Source organism: Drosophila eugracilis, unplaced genomic scaffold (genome assembly GCF_018153835.1).
Source record: "Drosophila eugracilis isolate 14026-0451.02 unplaced genomic scaffold, ASM1815383v1 contig_90, whole genome shotgun sequence".
Taxonomy (NCBI): domain Eukaryota; kingdom Metazoa; phylum Arthropoda; class Insecta; order Diptera; family Drosophilidae; genus Drosophila; species Drosophila eugracilis.
Window position 1 is genome coordinate 7,885,684 of NW_024573812.1, and position 20,296 is coordinate 7,905,979.

Sequence of the window (20,296 nt, forward strand, 5' to 3'; positions counted from 1 at the left end):
GAAATTCCATCAAGCCCCGAAAAAGAGAGACTCCTTTCTTGGCCAGCAGCTCCATCTCCATCTCCATCTCCTGCCCCATCTCCATCTCCATCTCCATCTCCGATGTATCTGTATCTGTGTCGCAATCAGAATCCCCAACTGTCCGTCCGATCGCTTGATGTTCGGGGACTACCTGTTGCGACGTGTTATTAGGCGACGTATTGACGACAAGCAAACGTCAACCCGAAACGTCAGCTCATCATATCATCGATTGATGCGCATCGCTTCCTCCTCTCTGTCCGCATCCCCATCTCCGTTCTCATCCCTGCCCTGTCCTCATCTTCCAGATCCTCCCTTTTTTGGGGGCCCTGTACATATTTTCGGGTTCCGAAACAGAAGCCCTCAGCTTGTTCTGGAATTTCGAGAGGGTAGCCAAAAAAAAAAGCACATCCAATGTTGGGCCTCTAATTTTGTCCAGATCCGAGACTTCTTGTTGCCCTCCCCCCCCAACCTTTCGTCAAGGTGGCGGTGATATTTGTTAGTGTAAACTGTCCATCAGGCAAGAGCGACCGTCGCTTCTTGTTCTTCTCCAGCGGACCGACGTGATTTTGCGCTTTAATGAGGATTATTAAATGCGAGATTATTATGTGCTGCAATTACTTTTCGCTGCCACTGTGCTCACGGGTCTCTTTTTTAGCTTCTCCTCGTTTCGCCTCGCAAAAGCTGTTGCCTGCTGCCTGCTGCCTGCCTGCCCCTTCATATTCGGGTTTTTCCCCTCCTTTGATTTATTTTATTGAACCATAAAAATGTAAATTTTCGCGAGACAAAAGACAAAGTTAATCGTTGTCAATTATGGCCTTTGACAGGTTAATATTAAAATGTTCAGCTTGATGGCTGGAAAGGAAGGGGGCTGATTGCTAGCATTCAGCGAGGATGATCGTCTGGAAGATCAGGAGTGAGCAGGGTTGATTAATGCCTTGGATAGGTAATATTAATAGGCGGATGGTGTGATCGAGTCGGGATTACTTGAGGGCTTTCACTTGGAATTTGATATATGTCACGGAGATATTTCAAGATACTCCGATAAAGAGTCGGGATTACTTGAGGGCTTTCACTTGGAATTTGATATATGTCACGGAGATATTTCAAGATACTCCGATAAAGATTATAGATTCCTTTCTATCCTTAAGAGCCCAACTCGTGTCTTTCGATGATGACTCATTCAGTGGGCTCTTCAGCAATCAGTGCCTCTAGAGGATCAGGCATTCTTCGGCCAGGCTTAATGCCATGCATTTGGTGGCAGCCCTTGAAATGTTTGATTATTTCGCAATTTGTGCCCGCTGGCACTGCAGTTTCCGGCAGAGGCGAGCGCCGTCCTCCCCCTCGGGCGGGATGCGGAAACAGGAATCCGTAGAGGGGGCTGGGGCAAAGGGGCAAAGGGGCAGCACCTCTATTAACATAATCACAACACGAGTCGGTCGTCCGTCGATATCGGCCAAGAAACCGAAAATTACGGCAAGTGCAAGCGCGAAGAATATACATACGGATGGATACATACTATATATGGTCCAACGGAGATGCGGATGCCATGGGTAGATCAATTTTTCGGGAACCCAAATCACTGCAGGGCGATCAATTAAAATTTTGATCGAATTTTCGTCAATTTCTTGACATGTGGCCAGGAACAGAAGCCAAGTAGCAGCTCTGCAAGAGGGCAAAAAGGAGGACGGGCAGCGGGACTTGGACAAGACGAGATCAATGTAAGCTGAAATTGTCGGCTGGAGGCCTTAGGCGAAAATTGCTCTGTCTGCGGGTTCCTTTCCATATTCCGCTGCACAGTGAGAAATTTTATAGATTTCTGATCGTCAAAATAAAATGTTCATCAGTAAGAAATTCAAAGGTATTTGCAAAATATAAGTTTCCTATGTAGCACTTCTAAGAGATCTTCAACCTTTCATCAAAGGGTGATTACCTTTTTACAAACGACTTTTCTCTCTGTGTATCCCCACTTCCTTTGCTTCAGCCACTGCTGCTGCATAGTGAATGAAATTGATTAAAGCGTAAATGAATTTTTGCGGGCCTAAATCGCCGCTGATGGCCAAGAGGAAAAGGTGGGGTTGGCTGGCGATGATTATAACACAAGATCGATTGCTGCTTGTCGCTGATCGCTAACTCGATGCGGCTACTGTGGAAAGCAGAGACGCCGCTGCAGCTCCATCCTTAGCTCCTCGATGGACCCAAGCCCCATCCCCAACCCAAACCCCTTGGCCGGATCAGCCTTCCCTTTGCTCTCATTAAGTTTCCGAACATGTTTTCGCAAAAGGATCTCCTTGGGCAGCGACTGCCGCTGTTTTTATGCCCTCATTTGACAAACTAGCCAGGGGCGACGATCGACCTGGCCGGGATCAGAATCTCGATGCCTCGGCTTCGATTTAAGTTTATCCGCACGATCAGCGCCAAAAAGCCAAAAAGCCGAATGCCAATGCCATAATTTTTTGCCAATCCCTACGCATGGGTTAGGGATGGGGGAACGGGAAAAAAAGTCGGCTGGATGGAATCCCTGGACCTTAGAAGCTGCTGGAATTCCATGCGTGCTCAGCCAGTATAAACGGTAAAAACGGTAGCCACAGCGAGACGCTATAATTATTGGGTCGACTCGGGATGGCTAGTGGGAAAGTAAATGGTCATGACCAGAGAGATCAGTCCGGTTCGCAGATGAGAAAGTTCTAAGGAACTTAGATGGTTTTAAGATCTAGATTGACTTTATATCACCCTAAAATGGGTCTCTAAAAGATCTAATTCATCATATCGTTAGAGCCAGTAAAACTAGTTATTAGTATATTAGATACTGGATTAGTACATCAGTTGCCTTCTCACTATCTAAATCAAAGCGAACCCAATGAAGTATCTTTAACTGACCAGCTCGGAATTCGGTCACCCTCTGCACAAGGGCAGAGGGCCGTCGCTGATTTCGCTTCGGAGCGGAGCGGAGCGGAGCCATCAATTGCCGCTTTGTGGGGACCACTTGGACGCGGTCTTCAGCGAAGGGGTAAACGGGCATGTGTGTAGCATTGTGAAAGAGCTTTCTGCTCTTTAATGGACTGGAGACGAGAGCCACATTAATTTAGTTACGCTTCGACAACGATCTCGAGTTCGAGTCTCAAGACTCGAGTCCGAGATCTGCGCATCATTAAAGACAATTTCGTGATTCGCCACGATTTGTGCAGCAAATTACTTGCTAAATTATAGAAAGCAAACACTGCCCCTCAGCCGAGGCAGAGGCTGTTGCTCACAAATCAATAGAAATCAACGCCTGTCAGGGCTGAGACGATTCTCATGGCCATTGTTGACTTAATCAATAAAGCGAATTTGGGTTGTTTTCTATTTCGAGTGGAAGTGGAAATTTCACCGGATCATTTAGCCGGGCAAACAAACGACAAATGGAAAAGCTTGGCCCCAGCTAACTCATTGTTCTCTCTTTTCTTCTTCGATTCTCTTTCAGAGCCAGGCCTTGGCCTTAACCAGAGCTGCCAACGCGGCCGCCGTTGTGGCCGCGGCCAATGCCAAATCCCCGAACGCCTCCTCCGCCTCAGCCAGTCTGGCGGATCTGGCTGTCAAGAAGGAGCACTCATTGTCGCCACCCCACAGCGTGGTCGTGGCTGGTGAGGATCAGCATCGAAGATCCTCGTTACAGGGTGTCCAGGAGAAGCTTACTCAGTTGCAGATGCAGCAGCAACATCACCAGCAGCAACAGCAGCAGCAACAGCAACAGCAGCAACACCATCTTCATCTTCAGCAGCATCAGCAGCAGTCGCAGCAGGCGGCAGGAGTGGGTGGCGAAGTTGCCGGACGCAGGTCCTCCGATGGCACACCACCAACTGCCCATCCCACTCAGAACTCAGAAGGACAGGCGCTCTCCTCCTCCACAGCCTCATCTAGTCAGAATGCCACCCCCAAGAGCGATCGGGAGAGAGAGCGGGAGAGGGAGAGGGAGAGGGAGCGGGATCGGGAGGAGCGAGTGGAGCGGGGCAGCATTTCCTGCCTCCCACCGGCCGCCCTTGGCATGGCCGTGGGCGTCCAGCAGGCCCAGCAGCAGGCGGAGAAGCTCCTCAGCCATCCGGCCTTGGACTCGCGACGGGAGTTCGACGTCAGCAAAGTGAATCGTGAGTAAAGGAAACATTAATTATTGTTATTTCAATTTATGGATTAGCTTTGGCATAACATTCTGTTAAGTTTGATGATAGTTGACTTAAAAGTAATTCGATTTTTATGAATTTTTATAAGAAAAAGAAAATCAGATTACTATGTGAGGTCCACTATTAAAGTTTAGACGTTAGCTCTGTAGTAAAGTAAATTTTAAATTCCTGAGCCTTTTACGCATTAACTAAAGAAGTGATTAAAAGACTCAGTGATTTAAAAAAAAAACATTTCCTTTTTTAAGCCTTACGCAGATTGAGGATATGTTTAAATAATTTAAATTGAAATGATTCGCAATCAATAATAACAAAGAGAAGGAGCAAAATAAATAATAGAATTCACTATTATTCATAATCCAGTGCGTGATTATGTGTGTAATTAAAGGGTCTTGTGTGAGCGATGGCACTTGGCAGGGGGGAAAATGCTCGGACTACTTTAAAGACACGACTTTAATCAGGCCAGCTGCTGATGGCTGATGGCAAATGGCAAATGGAAATGGCCGAGGCATTTCCTCGGCCTCAACGTGGCCTGGGCCTAATCCATGAAAAGTTCATTTGATTTGCTCACAAGGCATTAAGCACGTATCCCACAGATACAGAGATACACACACATACACACACACACGCATAGACAGACAAGTGGATGCGATGCGTTCCTTGAGCAATGGCCATGGTAATCTTGTTTGGTTCATCAATAGTTTAGCCATGGCCAGAAGTAAACCTGTGCCACCTCGTTGCGGATGCATACATCGAGTATCTGCCGGATATAAATGGAAACTGTGAAGCCTTTAGCATACCAACGATATCAGTCCGAGCACGAGGCATTTCCTTCACTACAGAATCAGAATCAGAGACAGAAACAGAAACAGACACACCATGGAACACACACTCGTATATGGATCGAAATCCCCTGGATTAAGCATATGAAGCATTCATAACGTTTATTTTGTGTGCGGATGTGTATATGTATCTGTATCTGTATCTCTATCTGCCTGTGTCTGTGTCTCTGTGGAATGTCTGTGTGTGCGAGCAAACATTCGCTTCTGGTTAGAAAGTGGGTGGTGACAGGGAGAGTGGACGGACGGGCTGCCTCGCTGGATGGGTGCTAAGTGAGCACCCACTTGTGGAGTGAATCCCCCCAGGTGGCTGCATGAGGCCAGGAAGCGTGCCTTGCTTTTGTTTGTCCTGGCTTCAGTCTCTCGACTCACTCGGGCACTCACTGCGTATACGCAATCTGGCAGGATGTGGGGAGCACGTGTGTCAGATGGCTCAACAGGTTGTTGTCTGGTGGCAGCTCGGTGGATGTGTCAGGGCCAATTTGTGGCTTCGCCTTCGCAAATAGTTGGCCATACAATTGACTTGAGCGATAAATATGACTGTTAATATTTTAGGTTGGCAAATACTTTAAGCTTTCTTTTCGAAACGATATACGGAAAAACTTAAACCAACTGCCAACTGCAACGCACCGAAAAGGATTTGATTTGAATTTTGTTGCTGTGAATTTGTGAATAAATGTCTATGCGTGTGTGCGACTGTGTGTGGGTGCGTATCTGTGTAATGTGCTTTGTAGCATATTTTGAGGATTTGCACAACAAAACGTGGCAAGGGATAGGAATGGGGATGGGGATGGAGATGGGGATGTGATGCGAATGGCATTGGAATCCAATGGATGCCGAATCCTGCGACCATCCTACGTTTGCTTTGCTTATTGTTGCCGTCATTTGGCATTGTTATTGCTGTTTTTGTTATTACTGTCATTTAACATTGCCATTGCCAGCGTTCGAACAGCTGCAGTGTGGGTTCATATGTAAATCTGTTTTGTTTCGATGCGTTTTGTTGTGCATATTTCGGAATGTGTATGCTTATGTGTGTGTGTGCGTGTTTATTGCGCCTAAGCTGCTCAGCGACGCAACACGATATTTATCCTGCCACACCACCCACTCTCAGGCCCACCCCACTTCTCTCAGGCGGCTCGGCAGCTGGGCTTTTCCATTTCGGGGCTATTTTTATGTTCCTGTTTTTGCGATTCTGTCTCTCTGCTGCGTTTCGATTTATGCAGAGTTTAGTATGCAACATTTTCATACGTTAGCCTTAATAAATCCCCACCCGGTTGCACTTGTCAATATGCAGGCTGCTCTGGCCCCTTGCCCCTTGCCCCGTGTCCCCTTTTGGTCCTGCAGATGCCACACTGTTGGCACCTATAAGCCTATGCAAACACATACACCCATGCAGGCGGCGCGTTCTGCAATTGAAAATCACTGCGCCTTAGTTAACGACACGTTTGTGGATCAACGCGTTCGGGAAAACGAAACAGCCAAACAGCCAAACAGCCATACAGCCATACAGCCAGGCAACCCAACCCAAAACCCAACCCAACCGAGTTGACCCTGCTATTGAATCATTGTTGCTTTTGGCCACCGAAAGTGGAGCAACAGCGGCAGATGCATCCGCATGTGTCATAAGCCAGGCGGCACCATGCATACAGGACTACAGAGTCCTGTGGACATAAGCACGCGCTCAAGGATTCAAAAAATGGGCACCCATTCGATCGGCTATTATGCAGATGTCATGAGGCGGGATTGTATAATGAGATGGTGGCTGGAGCTGGAAGGCTGGCCGGAAGAACCCCCGATAAGCTCTGATGGACGCACAAGTGTCGGCAAAGCCAGTAGCAGTAACTTTCAGGAGCAGCCATCTCCAACTCCGATTCCGGATACACTCACTCACAGCCAAAGAGTGGGTTTTCGGAGTGCTACTGGTAATCGGGTGACACAAAAGCATTGCACAGCTCCTGCTGCAGGATAAGAGATACTCCGAGCGGGAGAAGGAGCAGCCGGTTTCGCAATCACACGCAAAACTAGCTCCGACTCCTGCTCAGACTCACCTCATTCACCCGAATCACCCGACCCTCACCTGTACGAGGAGTGGCTAAGCCCTGGGCCGATGGATCCGCTGGGGCGACAGGTGGGTGGTTGAGCGGCAGCAGCTTAAGTGTTAAGCGTTATGCACAGTGGCCAGTGCCGAGCTGAATGATACCACTCACCTAAGCCGGTTCCCAAAACCCATTGCCCCCTGCCTGATGCCTGCTGCTCCCAAACTCCAAACTCCATCCGAGCATATGTGCTAGCGCATAGAGCATAGATGCAGATGTGGATACAGATACAGCCCCAGATTGAGATACAAATTCGAATAAATGCCAAAAGCAACAGGAGGCAACATTTCCGAATTATAAGCAAAAAGGGATTGGCCCGAACGGCAACAGCAGCAGCAACGGGATAAAAGCCGGTTGTTGCCAACCAGCCACACATACACTCACAAACTGGAATACATTTAGCCAGGACATCGCCAGGAGCTAAAGGCAGGTGCTGCAGGTGATGCTGATTGAGTTAAGCCACCATCATCGAGTGCACTGCAAAATGCAGAGCATATCTTTTAAAGTGAAAGATACAACCCCAATTAGTTACAAAGTAAAGGTTAATTACTAGTCATTGGAACTTTATAATTATATAAAAAATATATATCTTTACAATATTATATAATTTAGATCTTACAAGGACAGGTTATGCCTCAAAATCCATTAAATATTTTAAAGAAATTTTAGCAAATGGAAGTAAAAGTTTTTCTTTCAACCCATAAAATTGTTAGATTGAGCAAACATATTTATAAAGGTTTTGATTAGATCTCATTACATCCTTCTCGAGCATATCCTTCCAGCCTGATCCTCTTTTCAGGTGCATCTACCAGGGAGGATTTCTGCTCGGTGGCCTGCGCCTCCACTTCCAGTTAGTCCCTTTATACCTCACACAAAGAGAAGTACAAATTTTAAGGATTTAAATGTTGGGAGAGGTGAACGAATCGAACTCTCTGAGCTGCCACACCGGGAGATGAGCTGGAGCACATAGCATCCGTCGCCCCCTCCGGCCACATGCAACTTGCAAGCATGCATCGTGCAACGTCCCCCGAGCAACTTGAAGCTCGATTCGAGCGGCTTAAGGCTCCCTGTGCGTTTTCGGTTTATAATCGAATAAATAGTGCCTGTGTGCCGTGTGATTATCAAAACAGAAGCACATACTAAACAGAAGCCACAGCAGCAGCAGCAGCAGTGGCAGGAACTGAAACTATAAATCAGTTGCATTAACTTTGAGCGCTTTTGTGCGAGTAAATATATGTGTGTTTAGTATATCTATTAATACACAAGTGGAATTATGCTGGCAGCCCATTTGTAATTAGACAAGGACCAGGTCTGCCAGGGGTTCGATTATGAATATTATAAGACTCGGCAATTTTCCTGTTTTGGCAACAGCATCTGCATTCGGGATTTGCTATAAGCCCAACGTCTGAAGGACACACACTTTCTTGAGACTCTAAACAGGCATCCCATTAAAGCCCAAACAAATGCCGGAGTGCCAATTAATGCTGCTGCTAAACCGTTTATTTCCTGTCACTTCATATTGAATTTTCCCCAACTCTCCGCCGCACATTCAATATTCCACTTTAACTCTATTTTCACATACACACCACACACAAACACACACACACACACTTACGCACATAAAGGGTATTAGGGGAATTAGGAAAATCGCCAGGCGAGAGAGCAACTAATGCGAATGCAACTGGGCGTTTCATAATCCACAAGCGAAAACAAAATCATCATCATCATCATGAAAGAGCAGAGACAGGAGCAGAAGCAGGAGAGACGACCACCCAAGGACATTAGCCGAAAGCATCAAGTTTGCGACTTATCCTGCGACCTAAGCCTCCTGAACCCGGTGAACATTCAGCCCAGGAAAAGGGTAGAGAATACTCAATCCACCCTCCCTCTCTCTTTCCATCCGCATCTAGCCCTCTCTTTCGGCCTGCCTGCTTTGCATGCGAATTTGGCGCCAAAAACTTTCGAGTTTCAGCCCGAGTTGCCTGAGCCGAGGGCACGACATTATTTGGGAATCCCTTATCCCTTTATCTGGCTTTAGCCCTAATCCCATCAGACACAAATGAAGAGAAGTTTCACGTTTCGAGTTGTGCCTCAGCTCCTTCTCCTCTAGCTCCTGCTCCTGCTCCTGCTCCTGCCACTTCTCCTTTTCGAGCTCCTTAAGCTTTTGTTTTTGTTCCTGTTCCCTGCCCTTGCTACTGCTTTTGCTTTTGCTTTTGAAGTGCTTTGGCAATGGCAACGACGTCGGGATTAGGCCGCCAGCTAATGCGTCCTTGTTGGTGTGCCTCTGCTACTGCCACTGCCTCTGTCTGTGTCGGTGTCTGTGTGCGTGTCCTTTTCCGTATCCGTCTCCGTATCGGTATGTGTGAGTGTGTTTGTGAGCCAGGTGGGTTAGACGGCGGCCCAGACAGTTGCCAGTTTTGGGAGCGAGTCGAGGTCGAGTCTTTGGGGATGCTAATCCCAATACGACTGGCAATCCTGCCAAACTGCCGGCAGACAACTCGCAACCTCGCCGCTTCCAAACTGCAGGCGATGTACTGAGAGAAATCCTAATGCTCGGATTTGCGGGAGATGTGAGTAACCTTGAGTCACTAAGGGTAAAGTAAGCTTGAGGATAATACAGGGAGAGAAAAATCAGTATCATTTATAGATATGTCTTTAAACCCCTTATAAGAATATGATTTACTACATCTCAAGGTAATCCCAACCATATAATTAAATTAATAAAGTTTTAAGTTTTGTCTTTGCTCTGATCTGACCATTTTCTCTCAGTGTGCTGGCAGGCTTTATTGATCGCGCAGGGGATTATCCAGGGCGCTGGCATATTGGCAGCCAGGCAGTCGGGCGGGCGATTGTCCATTTTCAATTTGTGCTCCACCAGCGATTCGGGAATGGGTAAGAACTACGTCCGAATGGAACGGGGTATATGGAATGGGGAGTGGGCCTGTAATCCGTTCGAATGCCCGACCAGTGCTGCCTATAAGTGCGGATACATCTATATTCATACATATATATGCACAGCGTACATTGTTGTTGTTGTTTAAAGCCAGTGGCTGTCTGGTGCTTTGTTGTTTTAGCCTCCATATGAATCATACGCAACGTAATCCCAATTCGTTTAAGTCACTGACAATCCATGGATGCCCAGGCGATGCCGCAACGCATCCGCACGAACACGGACATACACACACACACACACACACTCAGACATTACCACACTCATACTCTGACAATGTCCAATGCCAAATCGTACAACCCCCGACCCCTTATCTCAGCCCCAACTCCCCTCCCCCGACCGTTTTTCGTTGGGTCGAGCATATTTTCGCAATAAAGTAGATCCCGCATTAATCCCAACGATTTTGTGCTCTGGGCATTGCGTGTGCTTTATTTGTCCGTGTGTATTGGTGCCAGCTCCGCTTGTGTATGGGTGTATCCGTGTGCCTGTTTATGGCTCTGTGTGTGTGTGTGTGTGTGTGTGTCTGTGTTAATCCTTAAACCGGCAGAGCTAAAGCTGCCCGCGTTGACGTCGCTGCCAACTGCAGCCGAAAAAGGCCCAAAAGCATGCCATGAGTTGGAGTTTTCGAAGGGCGTTCGGTGGTTTTTGGCCAGGAGGAAAAGGAGGGAAGGACGGCTGGCCCCACACAGCGACAGCCACGCACAGTGACAGCCCACCCCCCACTGCCTGCTCAGCCACCCCCTTTCGACGCCCGCCCTTGGAGTCTCGGTTTGCGGATGAGTCGATGGCGACGGCTGCTGCTGCTGCTGCTGTTGGGAGATTAACTTTTTTCCATGCAAACAGTGGCGTTGTGGCTGGGGGGGTTTAAGGGGGATCGCGGGCGGGGATGTCGAGGGGACTGGCTGTGGGGGCTGGGATTTTGCGTTTGCGTTTGCTTTTGGTGGCCGTGTGGGCGAGGGATTTAATTTCGTGCGGGATTATTATTTCGGATTTAACTCTTCGTTTTATGGATCGCTTGGCATTATAATGAACAGCGGCGTCGCTGAATGGGCATGGGCGTAAGGAAGGGGGTCTTCAGAGATATGATAACATCTGAAAAGAGCATGATATTATATTGCTATGATCGATTAAAGAAAATATTTAGGTTTATTTTAATATAAAAATACATTTTTTACAAAGTGATCTTTGAAATGATGATCTCTCATAAAACCGTTGTTTTTTTTTAACTTGTTCATTGCCTGAAATGTGATTCATGTTTTTGAGTAGTTTAAATTTTCAAGCCAAATCCATTATAATCCACCCATTCCCCCTTCTGCCGAACATATCCCAAAGGCTAGCCACCTTTATACGAGGTTAGCACGCCACTGTTCTATAACCCGCTTTGGCATTATAAACTCCGGTGTATTTTTATAACTAAAACCTTCGCATCGCCTGCGACAGCTTCAGCATTCAGCATTCGTCGACGGGGACCGGGACCGCCAACGGAAACTGTGAACCCGAATCCATTATAGCTTAAGCTGCTGCCAACACCAACACCCAGAACACACACAGACACACACACACCAATACAAGTTTACACACACGTACAGCCGGGGCATTATCCCAAAACGAAATGACATCCCTTGGAAATTAATCCTTAATTCCATTCATTTCGTATAATCCCAGAGATATACTTTGATAAGCGTAATGCGGGGCCAGGGTTTAAATGCAGAGTGAGCGAGATGGGGCTATACAGAAAGAGAGAGGGGTGTGTGTGTGTGTATGAGTGAGTATCAAAAGAGAGAGAGCGAGAGAGAGAGCGCGCCCAGAGCCACATGTTGCTATCCATTTGTGTGCGTGTATCCCCTGTTTGCATCTGTATCCGTGCCTCTGCCCCCTGTAACTACATCGGTGTGAGTGCCTGTAGCCGTATCTGTGTGTTGTGGGCCAGAACTCTCGACTCTCGCAGCTGAGTTTTCGTTTTCGGTTTCGGTTTCCGCTTCAGTATCGTGCCAAACATGCTGGAAGAAGGTTGGTGTTACTGCTTTTCGCTGTTCTGTGTTTTCGTTTCGTTCGCGCCGGTTATTGGTGTTTGTTTGTTTGTTTGTTTGTTTGTTGTTCATTGTTTATGTTTGATGGCCAGCAATTGGATTATGTTTAAGACACTGAACATGTATGTGTATGTGTGTGCCAGGCTAAGATGAATCTATCCCAGTGAATTGTGAACTATGAAGTGACCTGTGGGAGAAGTGACTCTCTTGAACGGAGGCAACTTGCACACAATAGATCCGATCCCCCCATTGAGTTCCTCTTTTAACACCCTGACAGCTGGGTGTGCGTGTGTTTTGAGTCTGCAGACCAGATTTGCCACACCACTGTCAAGTCGCATTTGTCAACAAAGGCTACAACAACAGCAATAGCAATAGCAACACAGTGGCAAACAACACACAGCTAGCAAACACTCACACAACACAACACACAAAGCGCTCAAATGAACTTAAAAAGCAGAGCTAAAGCTTTTAAATCTGTTGCTTTCGTGCAGGCTAATCCCTATGAAGTTCACTAGATTTTGCTTTGTTGCTGTTGTTGTCCCAGTTCAACAGTGGCAGACACCAGCTAACCAACACAGCAACACACCAACACACCCACACGCTCGCACAAGCACTCTTACACAGACACTCGCACACTTGCCAAGTAAAGCTGGCAAGGGAGAGCTGCCAACAAGAGCAACAACAATGCACGGCGCGCTTTGGCACTTAAACCAAACTGAGCCGTCGGGCAGAGCTCATCTTCCTTCCCCTGTCCCTCCAGTGCCCAAGGGAGCAGGATGGAGCTGGAAAAAACCAGCCACCCACTCATCCGCCAAGCCAGGCCATCCACCCACTGACCTAAGCCACGCTCACCCACCACCCACCACCCCCTACCAACAGCCAACACCCGCAAAAATAAAAGCCAGAGCAAAAACAAACAAGCAGAGAGGCTGTGAAAATAAAATAAAGCCTGAGAGAAGGATAAGTGAAAGGGGGCATTGGGCTAGGGGTCTAGACGGGATCATCCAGGCTGGAAGGTTTTGCCAGAGAGGGAAATCAAAATTCTACCTCTTCTCTTTTGTCAATCCATATTGGTCACTGATCTTAGGGAATTTGGGTAAAGTCCTAGGTATATCTTATCTCCCAAAATAGATATCGATTTTTACTGACTTACAATTTCTTTACTTATCAAAATAACTTTACTATCCATCTTTTAGATACCTTATTCTATTGGTATTAAAGCTAAAATCTCTACCACACTGAGCTCTCTATTAAGCTTTTGAAATAAAAATTATCAATTAATTACTAAGAAAGATCTAGTTCGATGGCAACTATATAAATACCCTAGCAAACTCCGTTGCTTGGCAATATCTTAAGTATCTTCTTTCAAGCCGATTAGCATATGGCATTCTTCTCTTTTAAAAAACGTATCCAAGCAAAGTTCCGCTTTGATTTCGATCTGCAAATCCGTTCAGATCTAAAAATTTCTGAGCATATGATTAAAGCAACTTCCACCCCAACTGAAAGCTTTTTCCACTGAAAATCTGAGATTAAGCCCGCGAGATCTACTCATTACAATGGCACTGAGAAGGCATTTAATTACCCAACCCCTAATAAGAATACTCCGTCATATCAGATTGTATAACCCGGAGTGACTCCTCAAGCGTGCTCGCTGGTGATTAGGGAGCGCGGTTTCGCTCATTATGTTTAAAAAGCAAATTCCGCCTCGGATTAAAAACCAACTCGCTGGCTTCATCCCTTCTTTCCGCCCAGCGGGTAGTTCGTGCTACCTACCCCCTCTGCCGCTTAGAGATTATAGCAACTTTTGACTAATTTGATTATCTGATTTGGTATTCATAGTGGGAGGCTCCAACTCGAACCCTTAAAGTTGGCTAACTGATGCATTTTTTCACTGGCTCCACAGGCGGTTGGGTGTCATGTGCGCTGGAGTGTCCGTCTGTCTCTGTGTCTGGAATCCCCAAAGATTTAACTGTAAAAGCCCCACGGCATTGCTCCCACATTCGAATGCTCATGCATACATATGTATATGGTATGGTATGGTGTGGTATGGTATGGTATGGTATGGGAGCTGAAAGCTGAGAGCTGATGAAAAAAATGAACTCGAATACCGCTGGCATTGGGTGAAATCGCAAAAAATTAGCAGTTAATCCCCTTAAATTGAATGCCGCAGATGGTGTTGCCATTGTCGTTGTGCTTCTGTTGTTTCTGTTGCTGTTTGGTTAGTTCATATAGCTGATAAAGGCAAAAGGAGCAGCAAAGTTAACTGGGCATTTGGACCACGGAGAAGAGAGGTTGCTAGGGGTAAGCTAAACCTCCTAACCCACGGCACGAACACAAGGCGTGTGTGCGCTTGCTGCTCGTGTTTGCGGCAATTAGCCGGAGTTGCCACATAATACGCGCGGATAAATGTTTAAGATTTTAAGTTGGAGAAGGCCAGAGATATGTATGGCGAGAGCTCTGTTCTCGGACTAAGCTGTCAGCCGTCGGAGCTTGTATGTGTTAGTGTGTTTGCGGTTTGGCTTTTGTGGCCAAGGCTTAGGGAATCTCTCCCTTGCCCCATGCCCCCTGTCCCGCTTGCCCCTTCCACACAACACTTAATCCGCAACTAGTAAAGAAATCTGTTGAGAAATTTAACCTAATCCCGGCCAGAGTTCAGAGATCTCTGCAGCGGATCCAACAAAAGGCTGAAAATAATGAAGGACGGAGAGGAGCTGGGACTTATAATGGCACTGCGTAAATCCCCTTCAAATTAAGCTCCTTGGCAACCTCGCGTATCGACGTCTCGCACCCTTCATCCCAACTCCCAACGCCCATCCCATCCGATTCGGAGGCGAGGTTACGCTTAATGCAAATACAATGCTACGCGCTCACCGCAGCCGGATCAAATTTCATCCTCCTCTGAGGGCAACCCAAACCTCTCGGATCCCGCCCCTCCTGTCCCTCGGGCAGACAAAGCCCAAATGCCAAAATACCAATGCGATATGGCGACATCGTCGACATCCTTTCTGCCTCCTCCTGAGTAGGACATCGTCGACGTCTGTGGGCCACTAATAAACCCAAGCTCCCCCTTCCGCCACTGCCGCCGCCTCTGTAAAGCCGCTCATCTGGCAGCTCCTTCGGCCTCCTCTCCTTCTCCGCCCCACCAGTTCGCAGTTCATTGGCAGCGGATTAAGCCGGCGCGCATTCGCAGAGGCAGCAAATACAAAAGACGCTTTTGCCATTGGATCGATTTAAAATACTTCAGCGGCAAGGAAAATAAGCGGGACAGGGAAGAAAAATCAGTTGTGGGTATTAATAAGCGCAAAAAGGGGGAGGGGCAGAGGCGGAGGTGGAGGCGGAAGGGTAATATGCATAAGCACCATTAACTTGTACTTAAAACTGTGGCAGGTGGTTGAACCGTGGCCAGGGGTGCGGACCTCTCGAAACAAGGGGGGGGCTGGGTACCTCGCCCCTCGTTCCCGCTGAATGTAACTTAATTCGCCGTGTGGCTGGCAGCGTCTTCAAGCGGATTATATTAATCAATACAGTGATATATATGGCCTTTGTTCAGCCTGGCTCCTTGCAGCTCCCGACTGGCTCTTCCTCTCCCTCAGAAGGTTTAAAACTGAGAAGGCTGAAAGCCACTAGGCGTATACTTATTATTACTCCATGTTCAGGGCTACTTTCTCAGTCTCAGTCTCTCAGTCTTTGGGAGTTCATTTAAACAGATATTGAAATTGAGAATTAAAAGGGTAAAGATATATTAATATAAGTAGTATGAAGAATAGTTAACTTTCTTTATTAAGAACTGAAAGCTGAACCATCAAGCAGTCTTCCCTTCATACAAACTAAGTTTAATCTACATCAAGATTGCATTGTCTTGGCCACTTAACTCCAAAATTATCTGGCTATCAGTCTGACCCAAATCATATTTTAAGCAAGCACAATGGGTATCTCGAAGTCGTTTAATAATGGATTTTCCCTTCAGCCCTTCCCCTTCCGAGCCCTCTTCGAGTTCTTTTGCCCGCTTTAATTGAATCAATGGCACAGATCGCATGTTGTGCTCCTTTTGCCTCCGCCGAGCAGAGCAGAGACTTTGTTTGGCTTTAAGCAGGAAGATTTAAAGGTAATGCTAGCCGATTGCCCCTGTCCCCTCGCCCTCCGCTCCCTCAGCATATTCATGCATTTATGCATATATGTACACAACATGCCTATAATTCAGTCACACAGTCAAAGCGTCTTAAGCGCCAAGTAGAAGCAACGTAAATAAGTAATATTGATAACTAAAGTGATTAAGGTTGCCTTTGGTCTGCTGCAGTTGCAGTTCCCTTTGGTCTCTCTGCCTCTCTGCCTCTGTGCCCCTGTGTCTGTGTGTGGCTTTGTCTTTGGGGACTGTCTGCTGGAACTTAAGTATGGATCCCAGTGCCGAGTGGGTGGCCGGCCAACTTGGTCAAATCGAAATGGTTAAAACAAACGCAGTCTTAGTGAGTTGGTTGGTTGGTACATATATGTGGTGGCATTTTGGCTTTCGCCTTTTCTTTTTCCAGCTGCGGCTGCGATTATGTTCGGTTCAACTGGTCCCTGGTTGATTTTTGGACATCCATCCAGCCCCGGAGGAGCCCCTTCCGGAGTCTCTATCTCGACAACGCTTGTTTGCAGACATTATCGACATTTAAATCCCTTATTTGTGTCTGCTGGTTGGGCGTCCTTGTCGGGCACTTGATAGTATTTGACAAATTGAAAATCCTTTTGTGGTCGTCCTTGTGTGCACGCATGGCCTTATCCTGCAGTTCATAATTTTAATCCTGTTCCACAAAAATTTCTGCTTATTTGCATTGCCGAGATGCCGAAGAGTCCTTCAGTTCGTAAGGTTCTTTCCCAGCAGAACATTCTTTGCGCTTTAATTATTCACTTCTTGGACTCGCTTTAATCAGGCTGCCATCAATTTATCATTGCTCTCTTCGATTGCATAACTTTGCATTGGTTTTGAACGACTGCTGAGAGTCATTTGGCCGAAAAATACACATCATAATCCTTTTGTAAGGATTTGTCCCCGGCACATGGCTTTGCCCGCCAACAAAAACCCAACCCTAACCAAGTCCAAGTCCAACCCTCTGTGCATTCAATTATCGTTGGCCTCGCAGTTGGCCATTGTCTCAGGATCCCTGTCCGCAAATTCGCAAAACTAATGAAGTGCTGCAGCTCCTTGAGCAGCCTGCTAATGCCACTAGAGTCCTTTTTCCTTAGTCCCCCTCCCTCCCTCCACCTGGACGCTTGGACTCCTGGACTCTTGAACTCTTCAGCCACTTGGCCGCATGTATAAGCATGTTTTCTGGTTTGCTTCACAGACAAAGCTTAGAACCACTTAAGAAAATCCATTCACAACCTGAAACTAACTAGAGTCCTGCCGTTGGCTCTCTTCGGATGTGTGTCTGTGTGTGTGTCCTGCAAAGATTCCCGTCTGAGGTTTGGCCCCTGTCGTTTTTGCCGGCAAAAGAAAGCTCACCTGATGATGGTCCCAAATCAACATATGAAGCAAACAACAAAAAGGATTAAGTCCAAGACACACACACACACACACACTCACATGAGCCTTTGCATAGTTTTACATGTCTAAGGACAAAAAATGAATTTATTGCGCAACAAAAACCAAACTTGAGACAATTCCAAAGCCTAAACCAAAAGGCCCAGGCTGAGGCTGAGGCCGAGGCCAATTTAGCAGCTGAGTTGGGCTGGCAAACTGATGGGGAGGGGAATGGGTAAAGGATTCAAATAAATTACCGCTACGGGCCATACTTATTTCATTAGGATTATTTTTGACTAACATTTACGGCTCCCCAGCTCTGAGATTGCCTTGCGAAGTAATTGGAGGAGAGCTGGCTGAATGGCAGGCAGGCAGGCAAGCGAAGTAGTCAAAGGATTCCGTCTGATTTCCGGCTATATCCGACTGGTCGGATTTCGATTGGTCGGACGATGAGGGCGCTAAACGCGAACAGTCAGCGATAAAAATAAAGAAAATGCCTCACGGCATTAATTATAATCCGCTTAAAAGTTTCAACATGTTTTCCCAGCCCCGAAAGCCCTATTCAAAAAACACGAATACAAACACGGTGGCAAGAGTACGAAAAAAAGTGGAAATCTCAAAATACGCCTCTGACTCAGAGCAAAGGCCAAGAGGTAAGAGCTGAAAGCGTAGAGGAGAGGGCCAACTCAAATGCAAAGTGCAGATTTTTCGCATGTGCACAAGTGGAACTCCGAGTGCTGAAGAGCATTGACTCTGATTCGGAACAGAAGTATTCACGGGGGTGAAAGATCAGTCCAAGTGCCAGCTCAAAGGCCCTCGACTTACAGCAAGAGGCGATTCGTAATCCCTGAAAAGGAAACAAAGTTATGGGGAGGATATAATTTTCTGCATTTTGAGACATTTGAGACACATATTTCTGCGGGTTAAGTGCTGTCTTAGCATTTGTATTGTATTTATTTACAGAATTAAGAAGTCGCAAAGTAAAGATTATTCTTCATTTTCAACCAAATATTATATAAAAATATACAAAAAATTGCGATAGATTCAGTAAGGTTCTCTTATTTTCCCTACAGATTAAACTTTAAACCTTGTTAACCATTATTAATGCTTCACTAAATCTGAATCGACTTATAAAGCTATAACAATCCTGCTTCATATAATCCATATTTTACCAATGAGTATATAAACAAGTCGCTTTGTTATATCAGAAATCCCTAACCGACGGAGGTCTACAAAATACTAAGCGATCCAAACTAATTGGCAATCCCCTTTCGATAGTCCAGCAATTTTCCACCGCTACCCCGCCAGGTTTTTCAATAGCTAATCTTTCATTTCCTAGGTATTCATTATTCCAAGGCAAGGCAAAGGCAACGGCAAAGGCAAAGGCAATTCTTAGGTAGCTTATTTTGTTTGAGTCCTGCGGCAGGGGACCCAAAGGACCCGAGGCAAGACGCAAACCGATTTTCATTTTATTGTCCTGCTTAATATGTTTGTTTTTCTTTTGAAAGTGCAGCGGGGCGGGGGGAGCAGCAGAGGCAGGAAAATCAGGAAAAGCGCAGGGACTAAGGCCAGGATATGTGTGCAGGGAGCCAAAAGGTGTGAGATGCCAACCAAGTGAAAGGTTTATGCGTGCGTGTGTTTGTGTGTGTGTTTGTGTGTACTTTTCTTTGTATAGTAGTGTGTGCGTGTGTGTGTGTGTGTGTGCTGGGGAAAGTTCTTAAGTCGCTCCGAATGCTGGCGGAGCTGCCGAGAGAGAGCTGTCGGAGGTATTATAAATTAAAATGCACGCATTAAAAATTCTACTAAAAAAGAGTTTGCAATTAAGTAGGACTTAAGTTGAAGTGTAAATAAAAATTCACACACACACACACATGTATATGTGTGTGAATCCCTTAAGATGCTGAGCGAAAAGGACATGGAAATTTGTTTTCTGGCGTGAAGTGAAGGAAAAACTTGTGGCAATTTCCTTAAGACTATTGCTTAATTTCCGGTCACTCTTTCCCTGTAAACAACACACAACACCCACCAACCCACCCACACACACACACACACACGCTGGCCCAAGGGAAGCCTACTTAAGTCCCTTAAAATCTTTGAGATTTTTTGCACTGGTCAAGCAATGATAAGCAAATTTCCCAACAGTTCACTTGGCTTAAGACGAACCCTTTCCCTTTCCCCTTTCCCTTTCCCAACCTCAGCATCCCTTTCTTCCAGCTGGTGCTCACGTGTCCGTTCTGGTTATTAAAACTTTCGGTCTGTTGAAATTTTAATTTTCCTAAATACCCAAATCACTCAAAATCATTTTAATAAGTAAATTATGAGCATTCTGCCTATAAATAAACAATCACACAATTTATTCCATCGAAAAAGTCGAGAAAAGACCACAAATATTTGCCAGCCGGAGAAGGATAGTTGAGTAATCCTCTGCAGTCACCTAAATAGCTCGGCAGGAGCATAGTTTGTGTGTGTGTTCATGTAAGGATTAAATCGTTTTGATGTCCTTGCCAGGGCAATTTATAATTATTTGTTTGCCTCGGCCTGTGGTCAGCCAATTGGTCAATTTCTTAGAAGAAATTCGAGTGGATAAAACTTTTCCTTTCCTTTCCAACCCCAAACCCTGTAATTTGGATATTTTATGCACATGAGATGTTTCTGGAAACTTTTCAAAAGATTATAAGTCCGCCAGAAGGGAGGCTGGGGGAAACG

At 46.3% G+C, this 20,296-nt stretch overlaps 1 protein-coding gene across 1 annotated transcript in view; it reads left to right on the forward strand.

The window, feature by feature from the left end:
• Positions 1-20,296, forward strand: part of LOC108113064 — a 44,225-nt gene that overhangs the window by 16,064 nt on the left and 7,865 nt on the right. The window contains exon 2 of the mRNA XM_017223500.1: positions 3,482-4,142. Coding sequence (XP_017078989.1) covers positions 3,482-4,142 — 661 coding nt within the window. The remainder of the gene's footprint in view (positions 1-3,481; positions 4,143-20,296) is intronic.